The 23,915-nt window shown below is 37.7% G+C and overlaps 3 protein-coding genes and 1 long non-coding RNA gene across 4 annotated transcripts in view; 1 reads left to right on the forward strand and 3 right to left on the reverse strand.

Moving 5' to 3' along the window:
- The window catches only part of LOC148185871 (uncharacterized), a 32,490-nt gene extending 31,621 nt beyond the window's left edge, over positions 1 to 869 (reverse strand). The window contains exon 1 of the long non-coding RNA XR_015775472.1: positions 582 to 869. This is a non-coding gene — a long non-coding RNA (uncharacterized LOC148185871). The remainder of the gene's footprint in view (positions 1 to 581) is intronic.
- mest (mesoderm specific transcript) overlaps positions 1 to 3,761 on the forward strand; it is a 39,022-nt gene extending 35,261 nt beyond the window's left edge. The window contains exons 11-12 of the mRNA XM_042511656.2: positions 996 to 1,059; positions 3,215 to 3,761. Coding sequence (XP_042367590.1) covers positions 996 to 1,059; positions 3,215 to 3,332 — 182 coding nt within the window. The 3' untranslated portion in view covers positions 3,333 to 3,761. The remainder of the gene's footprint in view (positions 1 to 995; positions 1,060 to 3,214) is intronic.
- Positions 3,762 to 3,780: 19 nt separating this feature from the next.
- copg2 (COPI coat complex subunit gamma 2) lies at positions 3,781 to 17,415 on the reverse strand. The gene is made up of 24 exons (XM_042511164.2): positions 17,274 to 17,415; positions 16,640 to 16,692; positions 16,437 to 16,517; positions 15,902 to 15,973; positions 15,731 to 15,810; positions 15,101 to 15,176; positions 14,850 to 14,942; positions 14,591 to 14,677; positions 14,290 to 14,447; positions 13,627 to 13,760; positions 13,450 to 13,517; positions 12,945 to 13,133; positions 12,420 to 12,515; positions 11,949 to 12,192; positions 11,769 to 11,844; positions 11,075 to 11,178; positions 10,821 to 10,946; positions 10,635 to 10,703; positions 10,355 to 10,536; positions 10,040 to 10,169; positions 9,410 to 9,507; positions 8,344 to 8,482; positions 7,970 to 8,068; positions 3,781 to 4,179 (listed from the first exon to the last, which is right to left on the reverse strand). Exons 1-24 carry the CDS (start codon positions 17,308 to 17,310, stop codon positions 4,049 to 4,051), a joined length of 2,622 nt encoding a protein of 873 aa, XP_042367098.1. The 5' UTR covers positions 17,311 to 17,415; the 3' UTR covers positions 3,781 to 4,048.
- Positions 17,416 to 19,058: 1,643 nt separating this feature from the next.
- Positions 19,059 to 22,592, reverse strand: ucn3l (urocortin 3, like). Its single transcript, XM_042517012.2, has 2 exons — positions 21,968 to 22,592; positions 19,059 to 21,535 (listed from the first exon to the last, which is right to left on the reverse strand). The coding sequence occupies exon 2, from the start codon at positions 21,523 to 21,525 to the stop codon at positions 21,055 to 21,057; it is 471 nt and encodes a 156-aa protein (XP_042372946.1). The 5' UTR covers positions 21,526 to 21,535; positions 21,968 to 22,592; the 3' UTR covers positions 19,059 to 21,054.
- Between the last annotated feature and the right edge of the window lie 1,323 nt (positions 22,593 to 23,915).

The raw sequence follows: 23,915 nt of genomic DNA on the forward strand, positions 1-23,915 counted from the left end.
TATGTGGTCCAAAATACCATTAAAAAGTCATACTATAGTATGTGGTCTAAAATAGCACAAAAAAGTCATACTATAGTATGTGGTCTAAAATAGCACAAAAAAGTCATACAATAGTACGTGGTCCAAAATAACACAACTAAGTTATAGTATACTATGTTGTCCAAAAAAGTAACAGAAAACAAAATAACAGAAAATGTCATTGTGTAGTATGCCTTGAAAAATAGGAGTAAAAAATGACAGTATAGTACTTCAATGAGCACATGTACCAGACTGACGTGTTATGCAGTGAGGGAAACACGGCGGCTTCCTGCAAGATACATGTAAGTGCTCAGATCACATTTAACGGCATCAAAACTAGTCGGTCCAACACTTTAGTGCATTTCTGCACATTTGCATGCGTGCATTTTGCAATGCAATGACAGGAGCAGGTGAAAATAGCATAAAAAACGATGTTTAAAATGGTACAATTCATTAAAATAAACAAAGCCAAGTTGATCCAATGAGAAAAAAAAGCACTGTTTAGAGTTAGCCATCGCTGCACTAACGTTATCGAAAAAAGGGGAAAATTTAGTCCAACTCACCTTGATTCTTTTACCACGTGCAGTAGATGTGGATGCATCGGCGTTTGTTTGTCGTGGTAATTTGTCTCGTCTGTTGTGGGCGCATTTCAGTCCGCACTTGGTGTATTTTACGATCGTAAAATGTTTGTCAGTCGATGTCGTTTGTATTCCACCTCCACGTGTCTGAGCGATGCAAAACACTTCATCTGCAGAGCACTGCGGCATCCCAATTGCAGTTTTTTGCAGTATATTTTGTTGGTAAATTGAGACTCGTGTCGCACGTCTGCATCTTGGAAACCACAAACAAGGAAGTACGTTTGTTAGCGTTATGGGTGAGACTGTTATGGTTGTCATAACTCACGTGGAACTACAATGCTTGGTTAAATTTGTGATTGTATAAACCTCCTTAACCTGTCCTCCCTTTCTGTCTTTCAGTGCACATGATCTACGGACCCCTGGACCCCGTCAACCCTCATCCTCAGTTTATCCGTCTGTACCAGTGAGTGCACCGAGGATCTGTAGTACACTTAAGTACTGCCAGATCTTAGCAAACTGAACTAATCTGAATTAGGACAAAAGTGTTGCTTTAAAAATGATGCTTTCTTTTTCAGTGAACAACTTGATTAGTGATCAAATTTGTACATAATTGGAAAATTTTAAACATTTAAACAAAACATTTTAAAATGTATCTTTTGGTTTGTGTTGCCATCACAAAAATGGCTCTGTTAACAAGAAATTTGGGTTTTTGTAATTATCCCAATTGTTTAATTTTAAATTTTATATTTTAATTGTATTTATCCCCTCTACACTCTTTAAAAAAAAAAATTAAGCATCGCTGACCACTTCACATTCATATAGAACTTCCGTTAAATACTTAATGTGTCACGGATGGTGTAGTGGCAAAGTAATGGGACAGTGATCAAGAGATCATGGGTTCAAGGCCTGTTCAAACCTCTTGTAACAAATTTGCTAAAAATAGTGCTTTTTTCACTAAAAAAAGGCAAAAAAAAAGATTTTTTGCAATACTCCTTTTCTCTTCTCTCTTTCTCTTTCCCTTCTCACCTTCACTCTCACCTTCACTCGCACCTTCACTGTCACCGTCACTGTCACCGTTCTTGGGAATCTCGTTCGCTCTTCACTTAGCTCACTGTTTTTCCACCATCCCTTGGGAGGTGTTCTGTGTTTGGAATCTCGTTCGGTCACACCGGGGCTTAGCTCACTTTTGTCACCATTTTTGGAATCTCGTTCGTTGTCAGTCTTGAACTGTCAACCTTTTGTACGTAAGGCACGCGCCTTGTCACTTCACCATCTTTCGCACCCCAACATTTCTCGGTTTCTCTCATAAATGCCACAGAAAACATGTGGAAATTGAAATTGAAAAATGTCTTGTGGTGGTATTGAACCAAGAACCTTTTGATTCACAGCTCTTTGCACTATCCACTAGGCCATAGTGAGCTGTGAGTATGTCTGTCAGTCTATGTTTATGGATGCAATTGAGAACATCTAACAAAAACCCAAAAAGTTTGTGAAGAGTAGGTCTTGAACCAACAATCATGTGGTTGAAAGGCATAACACCTATCCACTACACTACAGTGGACGAGACAATGATGTTGTCCACTTTGTTTTAAATCCAATCAAAAACATCTAAAAGAAATCAAAAAGTTTGTGAAGAGCGGGACTTGAACCAACAAACATGTGGTTGAAAGGCATAACACCTATCCACTACACTACAGTGGACGAGACAATGTTGAGGTCCACTTTGTTTTAAATCCAATCAAAAACATCTAAAAGAAATCAAAAAGTTTGTGAAGAGCGGGACTTGACCCAACAAACATGTGGTTGAAAGGCATAACACCTATCCACTACACTACAGTAGACGAGACGATGTTGAGGTCCACTTTGTTTTAAATCCAATCAAAAACATCTGAAAGAAATCAAAAAGTTTGTGAAGAGCGGGACTTGAACCAACAAACATGTGGTTGAAAGGCATAACACCTATCCACTACACTACAGTAGACGAGACAATGCTGAGGTCCACTTTGTTTTAAATCCAATCAAAAACATCTGAAAGAAATCAAAAAGTTTGTGAAGAGCGGGACTTGAACCAACAATCATGTGGTCTAAGGGGGTAGAATGTCACCGCTATTCTACAGTAGACAAAGTATCATCAGTGTCCGCTGGAAGCATCCAAGAAGACAAATTTGAAACTTTGAATAAGGTGGGGATTGAACCAAAAACCTTTTGAACCATGTGGCAGTAAAAGAGCTATTGAGCCACAACGGAAACGCCAGTAAAACAAAAGACTTTCCCAGCATACATAGATCATCTTGTCATGAAGTATGACCTAATTTGATCTGGATTTTGTGTTTTCTATGCATTGTTTGAATGTAACCAATACTGCAATGTCAACTTTGTGTCATGAATAGTTGTTCTATGTAAGAAATATGCTGGAATCTGGACTTTTAAAGTATTTCTTGAACATTGTTGAAGAGACGCAAATTTTCAATTGACATGAAATTAAGGTTCACAGCAGGATTTGAACTCCTCATCCTTTGGTTGAAAGGCAGTGTCTTAAACCACTAGCCTATTGGTATTTGTGGCCATCGCGAAAAAAAATCCCAAGTTTATTTGAAAACTGTTTTTCATTTCTGCAGGCAGCTGGTCCGGAGATCAACAGTCACTATTCTGGATGAGCACATCAGTCACTACCCTCAACTGGAAGATCCCACCGGCTTCCTCAATGCATATTTCAATTTTATCCACTCTTTCTGAGGCAGAACACAGCGCTTCCGTATTCATGAAACAATCCAGACCCTTATCAAGCAGCTTTTGCACGAGGTGCAAAGACCTGTCCCGATGATTGTAAGCAGGCGTAAATCTGCATCAGTTTAAGATGGAATCACAGGTGATGGGCTCATTTACCAGCATCAATCCCTAAAATGTCACGTGCTGTAATAGAGGACAATGTTAACACATGTTAATTTATGGAAACTATTTTAGGATTAAAGTTACTGTTTGTGATTATTGAACTTATATGTGGGACACCAGTTTGATTTCGTCCATTTTCCGTTGTTTCTTTAAATCCTGCTATCAGCTGCACTCTGAATGAATTTTGATATGATTTTGTACATTTCTCTTGATGTCAATGAAAAACCTAATGTCAACTTTTCTTCAAATAAAACTAGTTTTGTAAAAAAAAAAGTGTCTGAATGAACAAAACTTTTTGTACTTTAACAGAATTTATTGAAGATTTGACAAGAATAAACATGAGCACAAGATGACATAAAGAAAGAGTGAAGACACATTTTATAGTTCAGAAGTAATAAAACATTTCTGTTGCTTTTTAATTTTGCACGGTGATGACGTAATACACAGAATATCATTATACATTTAATTTTTAGGGCTGTGAGAAAAAATGATGTCTGAGACAGTTTGTCTTGCAAAGATAAAAGGTCGCTGCGTTTGAACGATGCAGCACTGCAAGTGATTTATCCCACAGAGGCCAGGATGACATCGACGACCGTCTCTTCCCCGCTGCGGACAGTCACCTGCATGGTAACACCATCAGCCAACGCCAGGCGAGCACGAACTAGCACATCATGACCTCCCCGAAAGACACCTGGCAGAAAACACGATTAAGCACAGCACTTAATAAACATGTCATGGTATATGTAAAAAAACAACATAAAAATGCCATTGTGTAATATGTTTTTTAAAAAAAAACAGTTTAAAAATGTCACAGTACAGCATGTTAAAAAACAGTTAAAACCTTAAAAAATTCTTAATCTAGTATGTCATAAAAAATATATATAAAACATTTTCTCAAAAAAACTTGTAGTATGTCAAATGCAACATAAAACGAAACACTATAGTATGTAAATATATGTTACAGCAGCCTATGTCAATAAAAATCATAAAAACTTTTCATAATATAGCACGTCAAATAAATAAATAAATAAAAAAAAAATAAATAAACATAAAAATATAAAAAGGCAAGGTGAGTTGGACTAAATTTTCCCCTTTTTTCGATAACGTTAGTGCAGCGATGGCTAACTCTAAACAGTGCTTTTTTTTTCTCATTGGATCAACTTGGCTTTGTTTATTTTAATGAATTGTACCATTTTAAACATCGTTTTTTATGCTATTTTCACCTGCTCCTGTCATTGCATTGCAAAATGCACGCATGCAAATGTGCAGAAATGCACTAAAGTGTTGGACCGACTAGTTTTGATGCCGTTAAATGTGATCTGAGCACTTACATGTATCTTGCAGGAAGCCGCCGTGTTTCCCTCACTGCATAACACGTCAGTCTGGTACATGTGCTCATTGAAGTACTATACTGTCATTTTTTACTCCTATTTTTCAAGGCATACTACACAATGACATTTTCTGTTATTTTGTTTTCTGTTACTTTTTTGGACAACATAGTATACTATAACTTAGTTGTGTTATTTTGGACCACGTACTATTGTATGACTTTTTAATGGTATTTTGGACCACATATATAGTATGACATTTTTTGTTCTATTTCAGACCACATACTTTAGTATGACATTTTTTGTGCTATTTCAGACCACATACTATAGTATGACTTTTTTTGTGCTATTTTGACTTTTTTGTGCTGTTTTGGACCGCATACAATTGTATGACTTTTTAATAGTATTTTAGACCACATACTATAGTATGACTTTTTAATGGTATTTTGGACCTCATACTATAGTATGACTTTTTTGTGCTATTTTAGACCACATACTATAGTATGACTTTTTTGTGCTATTTTAGACCACATACTATAGTATGACTTTTTAATGGTATTTTGGACCACATACTATAGTATGACTTTTTTGTGCTATTTTAGACCACATACTATAGTATGACTTTTTCGTGCTATTTTGGACCACATACTACAGTATTATTTTTTTTTGTTGCTATTTTTGGACTATATATTATAGTATGACATTTTTGTGCAATATTGGACCACATACTGTAGTATGACTCTTTTGTGCTATTTTGGACAACATACTATGGTATGACTTTTTACGGGTATTTTGGGCCACATACCATTGTATGACTTTTTTTTCCCCTGCTATTTTGGATGATCATTTTAATGGTATTTTGAACCACATACTGTAATATGATATTTTTGTGCTATTTTGAACCACATACTATAGTATGACTTTTTTGTGCTATTTTGGTTCACATACTATAGTATGACCTTTTAATGATGTTTTGGACCACATACTATAGTATGACTTTTTTGTGCTATTTTAGACCACATACTATAGTATGACTTTTTAATGGTATTTTGGACCACATACTATAGTATGACTTTTTTGTGCTATTTTAGACCACATACTATAGTATGACTTTTTCGTGCTATTTTAGACCACATACTATAGTATGACTTTTTGTGCTATTTTAGACCACATACTATAGTATGACTTTTTGTGCTATTTTAGACCACATACTATAGTATGACTTTTTAATGGTATTTTGGACCACATACTATAGTATGACTTTTTAATGGTATTTTAGACCACATACTATAGTATGACTTTTTAATGGTATTTTAGACCACATACTATAGTTTGACTTTTTAATGGTATTTTGGACCACATACTATAGTATGACTTTTTTGTGCTATTTTAGACCACATACTATAGTATGACTTTTTTGTGCTATTTTAGACCACATACTATAGTATGACTTTTTAATGGTATTTTGGACCACATACTATAGTATGACTTTTTTGTGCTATTTTAGACCACATACTATAGTATGACTTTTTTGTGCTATTTTAGACCACATACTATAGTATGACTTTTTTGTGCTATTTTAGACCACATACTATAGTATGACTTTTTTGTGCTATTTTAGACCACATACTATAGTATGACTTTTTAATGGTATTTTGGACCACATACTATAGTATGACTTTTTTGTGCTATTTTAGACCACATACTATAGTATGACTTTTTAATGGTATTTTGGACCACATACTATAGTATGACTTTTTTGTGCTATTTTAGACCACATACTATAGTATGACTTTTTAATGGTATTTTGGACCACATACTATAGTCTGACTTTTTTGTGCTATTTTAGACCACATACTATAGTATGACTTTTTTGTGCTATTTTAGACCACATACTATATTATGAGTTTTAATGCTATTTTGGACCACATACTATAGTATGACTTTTTGTGCTATTTTAGACCACATACTATAGTATGACTTTTTAATGGTATTTTGGACCACATACTATAGTATGACTTTTTTGTGCTATTTTAGACCACATACTATAGTATGACTTTTTAATGGTATTTTGGACCACATACTATAGTATGACTTTTTGTGCTATTTTAGACCACATACTATAGTATGACTTTTTAATGGTATTTTGGACCACATACTATAGTATGACTTTTTTGTGCTATTTTAGACCACATACTATAGTATGACTTTTAATGGTATTTTGGACCACATACTATAGTATGACTTTTTTGTGCTATTTTAGACCACATACTATAGTATGACTTTTTCGTGCTATTTTGGACCACATACTACAGTATTATTTTTTTTTGTTGCTATTTTTGGACTATATATTATAGTATGACATTTTTGTGCAATTTTGGACCACATACTGTAGTATGACTCTTTTGTGCTATTTTGGACAACATACTATGGTATGACTTTTTACGGGTAATTTGGGCCACATATCATTGTATGACTTTTTTTTCCCTGCTATTTTGGATGATCATTTTAATGGTATTTTGAACCACATACTGTAATATGATATTTTTGTGCTATTTTGAACCACATGTTATAGTATGACTGTTTTGTGCTATTTTAGACCACATACTATAGTATGACTTTTTAATGGTATTTTGGACCACATACTATAATATGACTTTTTTGTGCTATTTTAGACCACATACTATAGTATGACTTTTTAATGGTATTTTAGACCACATACTATAGTTTGACCTTTTAATGGTATTTTGGACCACATACTATAGTATGACTTTTTTGTGCTATTTTAGACCACATACTATAGTATGACTTTTTAATGGTATTTTGGACCACATACTATAGTATGACTTTTTTGTGCTATTTTAGACCACATACTATAGTATGACTTTTTAATGGTATTTTGGACCACATACTATAGTATGACTTTTTTAAATGAGAAATGTCTGGTACACAACTTACAATAATACTGGAGGTACATTAACCTTAATTTTGCAGGACTGTTACTAGAATTTCATACAAAATTTGGAATTCACTAAAATCTAAGTTAAAGCTGCTATTATTTTTATGGCAATTGGTGTCCAAAAACACCACAACACAACTCAAAAAAAAGAGACCCCAACGGTAACAAAAACCATTGTGACATTCAACACCCACCAGCAAGGAAGAGGACATGTGAGTTCTTGTTTTCGGGAACTTTGTCGGAGCGCTCACATGGCTGCATTCCCAAGAAGCTGATGATGTTACCCACTGCCTCTGTACAAAAAACAAAGCAAAACACAGATGAGTCACAGAACACACACTAGGTGTCAGTTTTTCCATAAAGCTTTTTCCATAGTTTTTCCATAATGTTTATCATGTTTTATAAATGAGCTATTTGCAAATAAAATATACCAAGAGTAATAATGCATGTGAATTAATGAATGCTGAAAATTCAGTTCAACGCAAAGAAAAACTTCTAAACTTCTGTTCTTTGACCTTTATATTTTGAAAAAGTGCAGTAATACTTTTAGCCTTAATTTTGAACTCACCGTCAAGAGTCCGTACTGACGCCAGGGCAAAAGTCTCCTCCTTCTCAAATTCATCTCCCACTTCTTCCCACGCTGCGCCAAAGTTCGGTTTCAAAACCTTCTGGATGTGATCTGCAACCGTCACCTCTAGATCCTCGAGCTACAGAGGAGCAGAGCAGAGGAGGACGAAAGACACAAGGCAGATGGAGGGACGAGGAGTTTGTGACAGAGGCAAAGAGGGAAACAAAAGAATGAGGTCACAAACTGTATAAAACAGATTAGTAAATGTGACATCACCAATGGTTTGTGGACAGCCGTTTCAAACCTCGTTGGCCTTTTGACCGAAGCCATCTTTGTTTTCTGGAGCCAAAAGTGACCATATTTGGATGAGAGGGCGAATCTGACAGATGCATTGTCAATGACGCATTCCTACATCTCTATCAATCGAAAGATAACCACAAACTCACGCATAAAACACACCAGCAGCGAGTAAGCTTGGTGTGCAGTGAGCTGCGATGCAGTATTTTTGGACACTGCAGGCTTCTAACTCCAGGATGCAGCAAAACTAAAAGTTGAGCTTATTTGACTTTTAGTGGCAAACTGCATCCAGAAAATACCCAAAGCCAACCATCAAAGAGAGTCCTGTGATTCCTGTGACGTGTTGACTCATGTTACAAAGACTTTCTTCCCAGCTGAAACACATGAAAACGTCTCTTGGGACGCAGAAGAATGTAATAATCGCACCAAGCTGCACTTCATTGCTGCTTTGTGTGTTTTGGAAGGAAAGCATATTTTCCATTATTTTTCTCTAAACTGGACCATAAATTACAAAATGAGCGTCAGGCTGAATTGAAGAATTTAAATTTGTGATTGAGACTATAAACTAAAGGTTTTTTGAGGTCAAGTGAAAAGTAGGGTCATTTTCTCAGATTCCTATAATATATCTGACTTCTTTGTGCAACCAGTGGAGTCGCCCCCTGCTGTCCACAAGTAAGAATGCACCTCCACATTGGCCTATGGTGACACACAAATACACCTAAAAATACAGTGTCTTGTCTTTGTTTTGATAGTTTGCGTAATTACATACCACGTATTCGTCATCATAACCATCATCGTCAGGCTCTCCAGTGTTGGGGTCGCAGTCTCTGACCAGGTACTTCATCGTACAACTGAACGTGCAAGACACTGTGGACAGAAGGGACACATCTTGGGACATTTGAAGATAAGAAGTACGTAAACATAAAAAAAGCAAAAAACAAAACAAAACTCTGCGTTATGCTACAGTGTTTAACACCAACAGGTAAAATATTTAAACATGCAAAAATATATGTATTATTATATGTATATATAAAATGGGTAACAATATGAAAATGTGTGTATTATGCTTGTGTATCGCTAGAATGTAAACTATTTAAAAATAACTATTATCCTGCATATATAAAGTATGTGAAAATATATTTTTTTTAATGCATCGTGCTAGAATGCATAAAAACTACTATATCAAGTATTAATTAGTAAATATATGTTTTATGTTCAGCTTTTCAAATACAGTTAATGCTTAACCATACTATTTGCAGCTTAAAAGCTAATATTTTGGAGATACTGGCAGTCACTTTTCAGCGATGTTTGCAGATTTGTTGAATGACACAATGTAACTCTGCTTATTTGACAATCTGTCACTGCTCCCATGAGCCCAGTAAAGTCACAGTGTTCGTACCAGCGGTGGGGTCGTCATCGGGCAGGCGGACCAGAGTGTAGCAGGAACCAGGCTGACTGTAGGGGAGGCTGGGGGCCGGGACGTAGTGTATCACCTCATAGGACTCCGATGGCTCCATCTGCACTAAGACCTGACACGAAGATGGACATGTTCACATCAATTTCCTCCCAAAACCTGCTGTCTGAAATTCTGCAACTATTCTCAATACTGTGGACTCTGTTTTCTATTCTTTGACAGTTTTAATTTTCCAGAGCCAAGACCCATTAATAGTCCAAATAAAGAATTAGAGAAATAACATCTTCTTTTAGCTGGTACCTTCTGCAGGAGCTGGTCGTTGAGAGTGTTTGTGCAGTCGAACTGGAACACCATGTGCCTGGCGAAGGTGTGTTTGACGCAGCGCACCACATATTCTGTCTCAGCCTCCGTCAGCTGCACCGGCTCGGAGGACTTGAAGAGTGGACCGAGACCCTGGAACTCTGGAATGGCCGCCAGTTGTTCTGCAAAAATGGACAAAAAGCAGAGGAGGATTAAAACAAAGACAGAGGACAGACGAGATTGTAACGTTCTGTAATCTGATGACGGCCAGACAGCTTACCCTGATAAATGTCCTGACGCGACGGGGCCAGCTTCTCTGGCAGTTTGCTGGTGGCGACTGGGGCGATTTCTGGGAGGAAAAAACAACATTAACAGATTCTCCTTATTTATTTGATTTCTGAAAGTGATAGCCTCTATGCTGAGTATTAAACCCTGTGCCTATTAGTAAACAGCTGTTTGGTTGTACCGGTTTTCTGTTCTGTGATAGGAGTGGTGGCCAGAGGGACACTCTTCATGTCGAAAGGTTTCTCTGAGGGCTCCAGAGTGTACTGGTGGAGAGACTTCTCCAGTCCAGGGATGGAAACAGACAGACCTGAGAGCAACACACAGAAGAGAAGAAGTTAACATTTTTTGTTTGCTAAGAGTGAGGTGTTTTTGGTTTGGAAAGCCTGACCAGCAGCTACTCAGAGCCATTTTCACTCCCTGACAGCGTGTCTTTACCGTTGAAGATGTAGGCAGCATTCAGAGCCTTCTGCTTCTGCTGCAGCACATTCATGTAGAAAGTTGCTCTGTCACGCACTTCATCATCACTGTCCATCATGCACCTGTTAGAACATTAAATGTTAAAAATCATACAACATCAAAAGATCATTTACATACCTATGTTAAAATCTTACAACAAAACTATACATCATCTGCTGAAGCACGGCTTTTCTACAATAGGGAGGCACGTATCAGCATCGGGTAAAGTTGTGTGGGGTTTGGACTGAATGCAGCGGACCGTGAAAGGGTCCCCACCGACGGCATACAGCAACAAGCAAGACAGACCGGAGGGGAGAAACGAAACTGAAAGTGCCGGACGAAAAGAGGGAGGAGAGCCGGTATCAGGGTGAGGCTGGCCTGACTTGGACCGGGAGCTGTTCCTCGACCAAGTCTTCTTCTGTCTAGTGTCCGATCGCAGGAGAGTGAAGTGGATGATTTTGTCTTGCTCAGCCATTTTTCAAAGTTTTTTAAACTTTGAAAAATGACCAATAATTCTACCTTCTACCTTTTGTTTAATTTTGAGTGCAATATTTCTAAGTGCTCGTGGGACCATTCAGTGGGCCCTCAGGCCATATTTTGCCCAGGTCAGTTACAGGATCTAAATTTATAGAGTTCAATACCAATAATATCACAAAAGAAAGAAAAAGAGTACCTCTGCATAAGAACCAGGACGCTCGGTAGCAGATCATCATTCTGAGCTCCAAATTTAGCCAGAGCGCTGACTGCAGCTGGAGGTGGAAGAAGAAACAAATTATTAAAACTTATTAAAAACTATGAAAGAAATACCAAAAATTTGACCGTGAAATTCACACTGTGTCCGGCTCTGTCTAACCTGCGCGAACAGCCTCGCTCTCCAGCACCACTCGGTTGAAAATGAAGCGGATGTACTTGGAGGGCTGAGGGGTGCGTGGGCCCTCTTTGCCCAGCAGGTGCAGGATCTTTGTGGCGAGTACCGTGTGCTCGCAGTCCTCGATGAACTCGCACAGGTGAGCCAGGCCAGTCTCTTTGCTCTCTGGGTTCTCCTCGATGATGCTGATGATGCAGTCTACGATGGCCCGCTTGTACTCGAAACCACCCTGCAGGGAGAAGAGACGTGTTCACTGAGGGACTTTAATGCAGTATTACAAGCATCACCCACACACAGTCTGTGGACAAAAACAAGAAGCTCTGCTCATCAACACCAATGTACACTCGACCATCTGTTGGGTATCTGACACGTCTGCACATATGAACCAGCCTTCAGTAATCAAACCCGTAAGTGAAAGCGCAAAGTGTGAAGAGGGTCGGTTAATTATCAACTCACATCGTCTCTGAGCATGTTGGACAAGAAGTTCATCATGACGCTGTGCTTCCTGGGATACTTCTGGCACAGAGCGCTGATGGCCTGCACCACCACCACCTGCAGTAAACAATCATCAGCAACAGATTAAGGACAAAAACAAAAAAAATAAAAAATGAAAATAGACCAAAAACAACAGGATTTAAAAGCACTGAATCCAATATCAGAAATTAATCTTTTGTGGCTACAGGAGCTGAAAGCCTGGGTGATAAAAACAACTCATCACGGCACATTTTCACACTTTCAACAAGTTTGCTTACATTTCTGCTTGGCCTTCATTTCCAAATGTGTATTTGGTGGCTTTTCTGATTTAAAGCAAGATAAAGTGTTTATTTGTCATGTCCTGCTTATTGATATGTAAGCGGCTTCTCACTGTGATGATTAAATTGTATCTCTCTGCTCACTGTAAAACCTGGACAGCCTAAGTTTATGGATTTAGTTGTACTGCAGTACAGGATTAAAAAATAATTGAACTACAAAGTGACCGACCTTGAACTCATCCGAGATCTCGGAGACAAATGAGGAGATCTGTTTCATGAGTCGGTCCACGCTGCTCTCGCTGCCAGTCTTGAGCAGAGTGGTGATGGCCAGTGTGGCGATGCTGCGGTTCGAGTCGGTGATCAGGTTCTCCAAGTCCAAGTTGCACGCAGTCACAGCTGATGGATGCTTCATGGCCACCTGGTGGACACAAAGGAAATTACAGTGTAGCGTATTCTGTTGATTTTATTTGCCAAGCTTGGGAGAGAGGGCAGAATATTTTAAAGCTGTAAAATAACCTGTAATTTTGAAATGAATTTAAATGTTATGCAACAGTAATTTTGGCCCTGGCACTTTGTGCATGCAAACAAACAATATTTCCAGCTGGGAAATCAGAAAGAAGCTACAGTAAACCAGTTTTATGCAGCCTTTTTACACATGCAATTTAACTTTTGACTGTTCAAAATGATATATCATTAAACGAGCCGTGAGAGAGGGATTGAGAGTCAATCTGTACCTTGTTGAGGGTCCTGACTGCAGCGTATCTCAGGGCTGCTTTGGGAGAGCTGCAGAAAAGCTGCAGCACTGCAAGAAGACAAACACATTCCTAATGAGACTCAACAACACATCGCTTTGTTCACAGCACAGATGGAAATTATTATTAAAATGAATGAGGTGTGAGCAAACTACTGACCAGACACAGCAGGGGCCAGCTCCCGGGCGGTACAGTTAGGCATGTGGACGATGGCAGAGGCAGCCTCGTACACCACCATCTCATTCTTGTTCCGCAGGCAGCTCTCAATGAAGTCGAACAAGGGGCTGTCGTGACTGAAAACACAGAATACAATCTTGTAAAAACAAACAAACAAACAAAAAACTGACAAGACACCAACCCTTCACTTTGTGCCACATATTAGGGCTGGGTCATTAATCAAATCGAATCGTCAATTCCGATTTTAGTTTCCTTAATTATGAGAACAACATGACTAAGATAGAACACGATTATTGTTCCCCGTTCTGTTTCACAATGAGGCTCTTGTTTTGTCCTGTGTTAAGGCTGCAGCGTAAACCGTTTATTTGCAGCTGCGCACTTTGTGTTGCTAACTTAATGAATTTCTTTCTATATTTATATATATTTTCAAAGCCTCTTAGTGACTTTTCTAGCAACAGATTTAGCAATTTAGCAGATTATGATTTCTGCCGTAATTGAGCAGCCCTACCATGTATTTAGTCCGTCTCAGAGAAACTATACATGATAGCAAATAAATGATCAGTGGAGAATCATCTGCACTATAAAAGCAACCAGATGTCCTTGGGTCACTCTGCTAAAGCATCAGACTGCTGCAGGTCGACTCACCCTCCCTCGGTCTCGTCCAGCAGTTTGCTGGCGATCCTGATGAGCATGCAGTAGGCGAAGGGAGACTTGAGACCAGACTTGGTGAACTTGTTGAGCATCTTGGTGACAGCAAGCCGATCGTTCTTCCTGAGGTGATACAACAGCCCCAGGGCATGGTACTGGAAGACGGGACAAACACAAACGATGATTTGAAATTTGAACTCCATCATGAGCAAATTGACGTACAATTCTCTCTACACACACAATATACGGTTAAAAAAACATACATTCCAGTGTCCTTATGCATATCTGTACCACTTACCTGGACCATGATGTTGTCACTGGAAGCAGCCTCCTGAGCTTCATTCACCCAGCGCTTCACCACATCGTAGCTCATCTTCACCATGTGCTGAACACACACAAACAGAAAGGACTTTATAACCACCCGCAATTATATGATATAATTTTACAACTTTATATTTTTACGTTGTTTTATACAGAAGCACAAAATATCAAGAGAATAAAATCTAAAATCTTGGCAAATTTTTTCCGGATTTATTTGTGAAATATGAAATGTTTACCAGTGAGGAGACCAGGGCTGAGCTGGACACACTGGGCACCTTGTCAACAATCGCCTGCTTCATGTATCTCTCAATGGCCTGCAGCATGGTGGTCTGCGGAAATGACAAGAAAAACTCAAAAACTATGCTTCAATTAACTATAATAATTATATAATATATACAGCATGTTTTCTTTCTTGCATAAGATGATGTCGTGAAGGAGAAGATGCTGAGACTGAAGACAAGGAAGACATAATTAAAGAAGCACTCACATCTGTAATCCTGCAGAGGGCTCTGATAGCAGGTCCTCGATACACGTCTTCCTTCCCTGTCATGTCTTTGGTCAGGCTGTAAAACATCAAAACAGGATTTTTTACATACACTGACATTACAAAACATTACAACAATTACAAAAACACATTTACAAAGAGTTGGTTGCCTCTGTAATAATTTAAACAGTCAAACAGACCATGTCTATTTGTCTATTTACCAGATTTCTTAAAATTTTAAAAATAGCCAAATTTCTGTACATCCACTTCTGTCACTTTATGTATCTTGCACGGTTGCCATTTTCATGTACAAAATTCCAAAACTTGTCCATGACTTTCAAGGATGTAGAAGGTTGTTCATGTAAGATTACTGTAAAAAATCATTACAAACAAGACTTTTGTTTTTAATTTCCAAATATTTTACTAATTCCATGAGGTTTTCCATGACCCTAGGAACCCTGAACCTGGTGTTAGTGGATGATAACAGCTGTCTAAGAGCAACCGGCTTAAACAAACTGTGAACAACAGTTTCAGAGGACCTAACAATCAGCCAAGAAAAGAAACTTCCTCAGTCAGACTTCAGTTTTTGTAAACAGGCAATACTTAAAAGCAATTTAACATCATGGTACAAACCTGCTGGTGACAATGATGACATCCTCGGAGATGTTGGCCATCTCTTTGATGGTCAGGTAGCACATCCTCCTCAGGGTTTGCTGAAAGAGAGAGACAGATTACAAGCATTATGAACACTAAAGATTGATGGCTTAAACATATAAAATGATGAATGATTGAATAATATCTTACATCATTGGACTGAAAGAGCCTGGTCATGGCAAAGAAGGCCTCCGTGGCCTCTGTGGTCCCAAAATGCTCTCCCTTTATAAACAAAGACATGGGAATGAGATCTTAAACTCTTAGACAAGATCTTAAGACACCGCCTCAACACTAGGGTTACAACAGCATGATATTTTTACGGTACGAGAACCATCTCTGAAAATATTGCAGTATTTTTACACAATTATTATCATTATTAATTAGTATTATCAATCAGAAAGACAACAGATGGGTCACTTTTGGATGAACAAATGTTCTACACTTTTATTAAGACTTGAAACTATGTTAAATGGAAGTTTGTGTATAAAAACAAAACTTAAATAAAGGTGAGATTTTCAATCCAACTGCATTTTTCTCTCAATACTGTAGATAAGCAGATGTACACAGTATGATAGTCATCTACTTTCATATTACAGTGTACCTTAAAACCAGTATATCGCTGCAACCCAACTCAACACACAACAACAAAAAGTGACTTGTCATTTTTTGCTAAGCAACTACTTACCTGGTTGAGGAGGTAGATGATCTTGGTGAGGATGTGAAGGCATCTTCTTGGGTTGATAGGGGTCTCGTTGAAGATACGCGCCTGTGAACAAGAACAGACACTTTATTTAATTTCGGTGGTTAAGATATTGTGTCTTTGACTTATTGTCATTACCTCACACAAGAGCAGAGTATGTTTGAAGCAATGTGAGGCGCACACTTTACCTCCTGCAGCACGGCACTCTTCTCCAGATGCTGGAAAGGGTTCGACCCACTTCCTACATGTCAAAACAGCAGAGTCAGATGTCTGTGCAGTTTAACTTTCATTGAACTTCATTCAAAGCTAGCACACAGAAAGGACGCAGAGTTGACGTCAGCGTGTGTTAACGTTATATATTCAATATAAAAGGATCAAAAACTAAGAAAGACAAATTTGCACTTGCAGACAGATTCTGAAATCAAAGCAGCACTGCGGTAATTTCCTCCATCTATATTTTGAGCTCATTTTCAGAGAGGACACGTCTGTTAAGGAGCAAAACTAACATCACAACAACCAGCTGCCTAGCTTACACTGCTAACGCTAAACTTAGCTTAAGGCTGGTGTTACTGGGGAAACATACAATAGCAGTAACGCATTTTAATGCAACTGCAAATCAGGGGATAATCAAATTAAATGTTATATGAATACAAAATAGCTTTTAAGCCACGATTACCGGACAGGTCAATCCACCCTGACCGCTGTTAACTTCAGCTAGCCGGCTAACAGGCTAGCGTTAGCTTCAAAACGTCCGTCATTACAGAAGTACTTTTCATTTTTCAGACGCTGTCACTTTTAAAAATAATATCTCTGCAATCTTACCAGACTCCTCGTCCTTCTTATCAAACTTTTTAATCATTATGTCGAGATGAAGCTGGCGGATGAGAGTTAAAGATGCGCTCAGCCTCGATCATAAGAGAAGCTACTTCCACGTAACCAAAATGAAAACTCACTTCCGGTTGTAACGTCCACGTCATCGGAGTGTACGTCAGAAGCGTGTCGCGTCATGACCGACAGAGGGCGCTGCTGGCATGCTACATGATAAAAACAAAATTAAATCAAATTTAAAAAAGAAAAAAATGGACTTAAAGAGAAAGAAAAAGAAAAGGTATAAAATGATTAAACATATTAATGTAAAATTATTAATTATTAGTATTGGAATTTTTAGAACGTGACTATATTCACCAATTATATTGAGAGAAAATGGGCCGCTAAATTGCATTTTTTGTGTGTCCAATATCACAAAATGCATTAAGTGAAAAACATTAGAACTTTAAATTCTTCAGGAAATGATTTCTCCTGAATTAGAAATAAAGTTTTTCATTTCCGCTTTATACCAAAGACTGTATATTACTATGCTTTGCGTATGTGTTCTGTTGCATTTACCGAGCACAAAGCAGACATGGCAGATCATTATATATTTTCTAAAAGCGCCAGAAACCAGCCACTGATGCCAGATTTGCTATACTGCAATACATCCCTGTCCCAGGTTGGCTTTATGCAGTTTAATTTTCTGTATTCTGGTTGAACACACATTTATTTAGGAATATGCACCATATAAAAAATGTGGACAATGAAGGAGTCTCAGGAGTAATTTTTAAATGAGTTTATATTTTGCCAGACAAATTTGCTGCATCTTTGGACCCCTGATTGTTTTGGGCTCCAGAGTAGTTACCCACTCCACCTGCTTTGTAAGCCAACTATGTGAAGCACATTTGAATGTAGGGAAGTAACAGGAGGACAAAAAAGCATTGAAAGTGGTCCAACGTGGGGTGCAAAATAATCGAAAAATGGTTCAAAACAACAGTCCAAGTGAGGGAAAATGGAGAAATCATTCACTGACGTTTATTCACCTGATCAGCAGAGGTGGTCTACCTGTGGGATGCACACCTGCAGAGCTTTAATCACAACCTGTCGTGGTTTTGTTTAAGCATAACGGCCACAAGATGTCGACATTGCTCTTTCTCTTGACTCTCAGACAGGGGAACTCAATAACCCCAACTATAAAACCCAGAAGCTGCTAAAGTGTTTAGTTTGGTGAACACTTCTCATTCATGGACAAACAAATATATTTATTTAGTGACATTTCAGAGCCCAACTGACACTAATGTTGGTATTTAAGATTTTAAAGTCTTATCATAAAGCTTCACTGCTCAAGGGCCAACATATTCACTGTTGTCGTACATATATGTTAAACTTAAATTGGTCAATAACACTGGACATTAGAGGTGTGTGGACTCGCGTCACATGACTTGAAAAGCCTTGGGCTTTTTAACACCAGTGACTCATGACTTCACCTGAATTTGAGCTTTGTGACTGGAAAACACTACCGTCTCACAAGCCAATTTGGGAAGAAAATGTTATGGACATTTTCCGATATGAAATGAATTAAATACCACAGGAAATGGATATAAGCATACAAAAAACATTCTGTTGTGAGACTATTTAAGCTATGAAAGTAATATATTACGCTGTTGTTCAAATGGCCTTACATTTATTGAAGGGTACATTATGACATATCTCAAAGTTTAGGACTTGGGACTTACAAAACAATGACTTGGATCTCTGCTGTATGTGTCTCAGTCAGGGAATATTTTCCATGGAGACACACATCCTGACAATATTCAAATATGTCCAAAATATGATTCCCAATATATTAATACAAATATAAATTCAAAAATTGCTATGCTATGACAGGCAACCGCTGCCCAAAATAATAATTAGCAAATCTAATCAAAAGCATAAATAAACTTAATATATTGCAATTATTAGTATTATTCTTTCTAATATTACTGTGTATCAAGTTCTGCAAAGAATTTGCCTTATTTGGGTGAAAATGGGCATATTTGCGATCCGTCAAACCCCCCAGTGTCTAATTTGGTCCCTCCCAAAACTGCCCCCGTGGCTGCAGCCTTGGTTGTCATGTTCAGAATGATGCAATGATGCATGTTTAAAAAAGGCAAATGTAGTTATTTACATCTGCTTTATTAGAGGAAAAATAATCCTTTATTTTGAGTATAAAAATAACAGACATCTGATGAACACATACATTCTCATGCACTTGCATTTTACTGTGTTTCATGATCTTGCAGTTGGTTTGTACAGTAGTTCAGAGTCAGTGTTCAGTGTTTTTTTTTTTTTTTTTTGGTGTTTCACACTAGAAATCATTACAGGCTCCCATGTGAACTTCTGAACAGAAAACCTCTTCAATAAATAAACCAGCAAAGGGAAAAAACACATTATCAAATCTAGTGGTGTGATTACACAACAGCATTACAAAAAACTTCATTGGCATTTTGCTAAAGATGAAAGATATGACGATCACAACTGCTTTGTTATTCTTGTTCCGTCCAGGAGTTAAAATTTGATGATGCTGGGGCAAACTGACCACATTAAACTTTCATTTTACTGACAAAGAACATCTGAGGGCTCGTTTTTTTGTTTTTTTTTTGTTTTTTTTTTGCTGCAACCCATGTCCATCTTGAAAGTGAAAATTTAAAAGTCCAAAATTGTCTTTGCAGATTTGAAAGGAGTCTGCCAAAGGGTTAGATAACAGCACTTGTTTCCAATGCGAAACATGACTAATGTTTTCTTATGGAGCTAGAACAGTGACTGTAAGTTTTGGCTTTTTCTTTTCATTCTGATGTTTTTCAGTGACAATTTACAATTTTTTTTTACTCTTTTTCCAATGCCAGTTTAAATGTAGGCTAGTGTAAATAACAATGTCCTTGCCCTTCCTCTCAAACTCCTCCCCTCCACACTCAAACAGTGAGTCTTCAACTTTTTGCCATAAAAAATAATTTTGAAATAAAATTTGATTTTACTTTTCAGTGTCAATATTTCTTTTTTTATTCCAAATTTTATTTTCAATACCAAAACTTACTGTCACTGTTCTAGCTCCATAATTATTTGCCTGAAATGACCAATCATCTAGGTATCAAATTTTGTCTTTACTGCTCTTGACAATATTATGTCTTCATATAAGATAGTTGCACTGATGCTGCAAACTCTCTGATAATGCATAAGAAACACATGAATTATTCCCACCACAAAGGCTCAAACTGTTACATAAACACACATTTAAAAGTCAGTTTAGATGTAAATGTTTGTGAATATGACAGTTTTACTACATTTATGAGCCAAATATTGTATCATTTTTGAGCTTGAAGTTGAACTTAACCAAAACAAAGCAAAAAAAAAAAAAAAAAGTGAAGAGAATAATCTCCATCTTTTAGTTAGTCTGTTTCATTGGTTTACAACAATTACTGTCCCAAATGGAGGTTTCCATAGTGTTTTGATCAGAGCAAAAATAATAAATAAATAAATATATAGCTAAGCAAATAAATAAAATAAAAATAATAGAATAAAAATAAAATAAAATAAAATAAAATAAAGAGACTTTCCAAGGACCTTTCACATGAGAGCAACTCAATTATAGAAATGTTTCTTTTACCGGTAATGTGAATGGAAAGAATAAATCTTCCCCTGGAGAAACAAATCAACACCATTACTTTAAAAGTAAATAAGAAGTAATTCATTACATTTAAGTAACGAGGAGGCCAACACTGGTCATGGCTGTTCAATCTGAGTTGTCCAACATGTTTCACTTTCTCCGTCCGATCTGAGCCAGCAGGCGCGCGTTCTCAGCCGCCTTGGCGCGCAGGTTTTTGGCCTTGGCGACATCAAACAGGACGTTCATGATGTTGGTCGGGACGTCCAGGGACAGAGTCAGCCTGCTCCTCCGGTCCCCTTTGCTGCTGTTGCGGAGCATCTGCCCTCTGAGCTTCGTCCGGCTCATGAAGCGGTAGTTTGCGGGACTTGAAGTCCTTTTTTCCCGGCTGGACTCAGCAGAAGAGGAGGAGGAGGAAGAGGTGAGATACTCCGAGGACTGCAGGAGGGACCCCCAGCCGTCCACGGGGGAGTAACCAGGCGCGTCCTCGTCGCTCCGGACCCCGACTGCCACCTGGTCGTCGCAGAGGAGGTCGGAGCGGGTGTTGTAGAGGCGGAAGCACAGGCTGGAGGTCGGCGTGCACAGGACCGAGAGCAGCAGCAGGGTCTTCAGGGACGACAGCATGCTGTGTCCTCTGGGACAGGTGGAGAAAAATGCTTACTTTATGCACATTTTATCAATCATCTTAATCAATGTTAACCGTCTTAACAACTCAGTGTCCATCTTCATGAAATACTTATTTTTGCACAGCCCTCTTAATCTTAAAGCAAGTGACAGAAAACTGGGCGAGATTTAAGTTGATCTAAAAATGTTTGTAAGTGTAAATACTGCTCTAAAAAAAGTTAATTTACATTAAAATCGAGCGACATAATCTCCTCAACACTTTCAAATCTCTCTTCTTGTATTAAGAATAAGGTTTCAGGACTCTTAAGATTTTTTTTAGGATCGATGGTTCAGCTTGTGTTTCCAGAAAAGTGTTCACACAATGACATTTAATGTCTGTTTTGCACCACAAAACAATGATTTAAAGCCACAAATTTAAAACAAGAATTGACGCAGAACTTACCACTCGTGTCCTACAATAAAGAATATAGTTAAAGAGGTCACCAAACACGTTGTCCCTGCAAAGAAAAACCCAAACAGGCAGAAAAATCCGTGAAGTAAAAATGTGATGAGAAATCCTGATGATGAAGTGAAAATGTGTGCAGGAGGTCAGCAGTGCGCTCCGTCTGACCGCCAGTGTGTGTTGCTCGTCCATTCCCACTGCATTCATTTAGTAGGAGCCATCAAACTGCAGCCCTACGCCAGCAACAACGTCATCCCGTTGACATTTTGGTTCGCTGTGAAGTTTCCCATTGGTTGTGATGGGGGGGTTATAGATGTGGTGAGCTCCCGTTGGTCCAGGTAAAGATAGTAAGATTTTTTGGTGTGTTTTACTCTTCACGTCATTTTTTTAAACCATAGCCCCAAATTAACACTCTGATTGCCAATTAAAGGCATTTTTAGAACAAGTGGCACGTTTTATGGAATTCAGACAGCTCGTATTCAGCACCATGGACAGCTCCACCATTCAGGCTACATTTTTGAAATTTTACTTGGAAAACATGTAAAATACTGTATAAAACAGAAGAATGCTACACTTTAGTTATGTTCAATGTCACACTAAAGCCACTGAGGAATTTCTTTTCTTTATGAAAGACACATTGTTTACAGATATATTCTGATATTTGGGCACAGTGATTATGGATGGTCGCCTCCATTCATACAAAATTAGTAAAATTAGCTAATGAATCAATCAGTTAATCAATCAGTTGCTATTTTGATAATGTACAAATGTTTATGTTTACTGTTATGTTTTTAAAAAAAAAATTAAAAAAACAACTGATCAGATTATCAAGAAAATAATAAGAAGAATAGTCATCAATGAGAACACTTGTTGTTTGTGACGTTATTGCATCTTAAAATTGATGAGTAATTAAAAGTGTTAAGTTTTTAAGTAAATAAATTCAGTCAGACTTAAATGAACAGTTTTATGTATTTTGCAGGTTTGCTGGAGCTTGATTGTATAAGCTATTGATATTTGTGATAAAACGGCATGACATGGAGTCCTGCAGAAATCTCAAGTAAAGTTAAAATGGAAGATTTAGTCGGAATGTTTCTGGGTTTTTTTTAAAGATTTTTTTTAAGGCTTTAAAGTTGATTTGTTTTGATTGTATGGTTTCGTTTGTTTTGTGCAAACACTAGACTTGTCCCAAGATGCTTGAGAATGACAAAAGGAAGAATGGCTTTTTGTTAAAATGAAAAAAATCCTGCAAACGAATTCATTCTTTGTCGTGCTTACATTATTTATCAAACACAATCAATTTCCTAAATACTACTGAGTAAACAGGAGTTTTATTCACACTAACTTAGTTTGACTACATTGCTGTCACGTAGAAAGAATGTGTTCATTTCACTTGTCATTTTTAAGTTGACTTCACAAAATTAAGCAAATTCAACAAATGTTAAGTAAACCTAACAAACAGATATGAAGTAAACAGCTTCATTTACTCACCTAGATTTTTTTTTACGTAAGATTAACATATCAGATTTATTAGATAGATTAGTGCTGATATTAGTCTCATGCAGGGCACTTAAAACATGGCACAGATATATATGCGGTACATTGTCATTGCTTTCAGTAGTGTGATGCTTAAAAAATGGTTCACTATGATTTGCATGCTGTATGGAAATTATGGATATTTAATTTAAAAAGTTGACCGATACCTGAGATCCAGAGAACACTGTTTTCTAATTAAAACTTCAAGTGCACGCACATGATGGGAACCCTGCAGCGATGAACGTATCCATGTCAAAACCGAGATGGAAGTAGCGAGAGGATCAAAGAGTGTCGAGTCAAGCTCTAACGAGCGACTTCATTGTACAATTACTATGACATATAACACCGCTCAGCTGGAGTTATCTCAGTCTGTGAAACATTGTGCGATCAGATGTCCTCCCACTCCTGCTTCCTC

This window comes from Plectropomus leopardus, chromosome 22, assembly GCF_026936395.1.
Source record: "Plectropomus leopardus strain MGB_pleo_1.0 chromosome 22, ASM2693639v1, whole genome shotgun sequence".
In the NCBI taxonomy this organism is placed as follows: Eukaryota; Metazoa; Chordata; class Actinopteri; order Perciformes; family Serranidae; genus Plectropomus; species Plectropomus leopardus.

Coding starts and splice junctions, on each gene's coding strand:
- copg2 (XM_042511164.2), bottom strand. CDS start 17,310: ATGATTAAAAAGTTTGATAAGAAGGACGAGGAGTCTG. Junction 14,678..14,849: donor CAGCCCTGGTCTCCTCACTG/GTAAACATTTCA, acceptor GTGTGTGTTCAG/CACATGGTGAAGATGAGCTA. Junction 13,518..13,626: donor GCTGGCCCCTGCTGTGTCTG/GTCAGTAGTTTG, acceptor GTCTTCTTGCAG/TGCTGCAGCTTTTCTGCAGC.
- ucn3l (XM_042517012.2), bottom strand. CDS start 21,525: ATGCTGTCGTCCCTGAAGACCCTGCTGCTGCTCTCGGTCCTGTGCACG.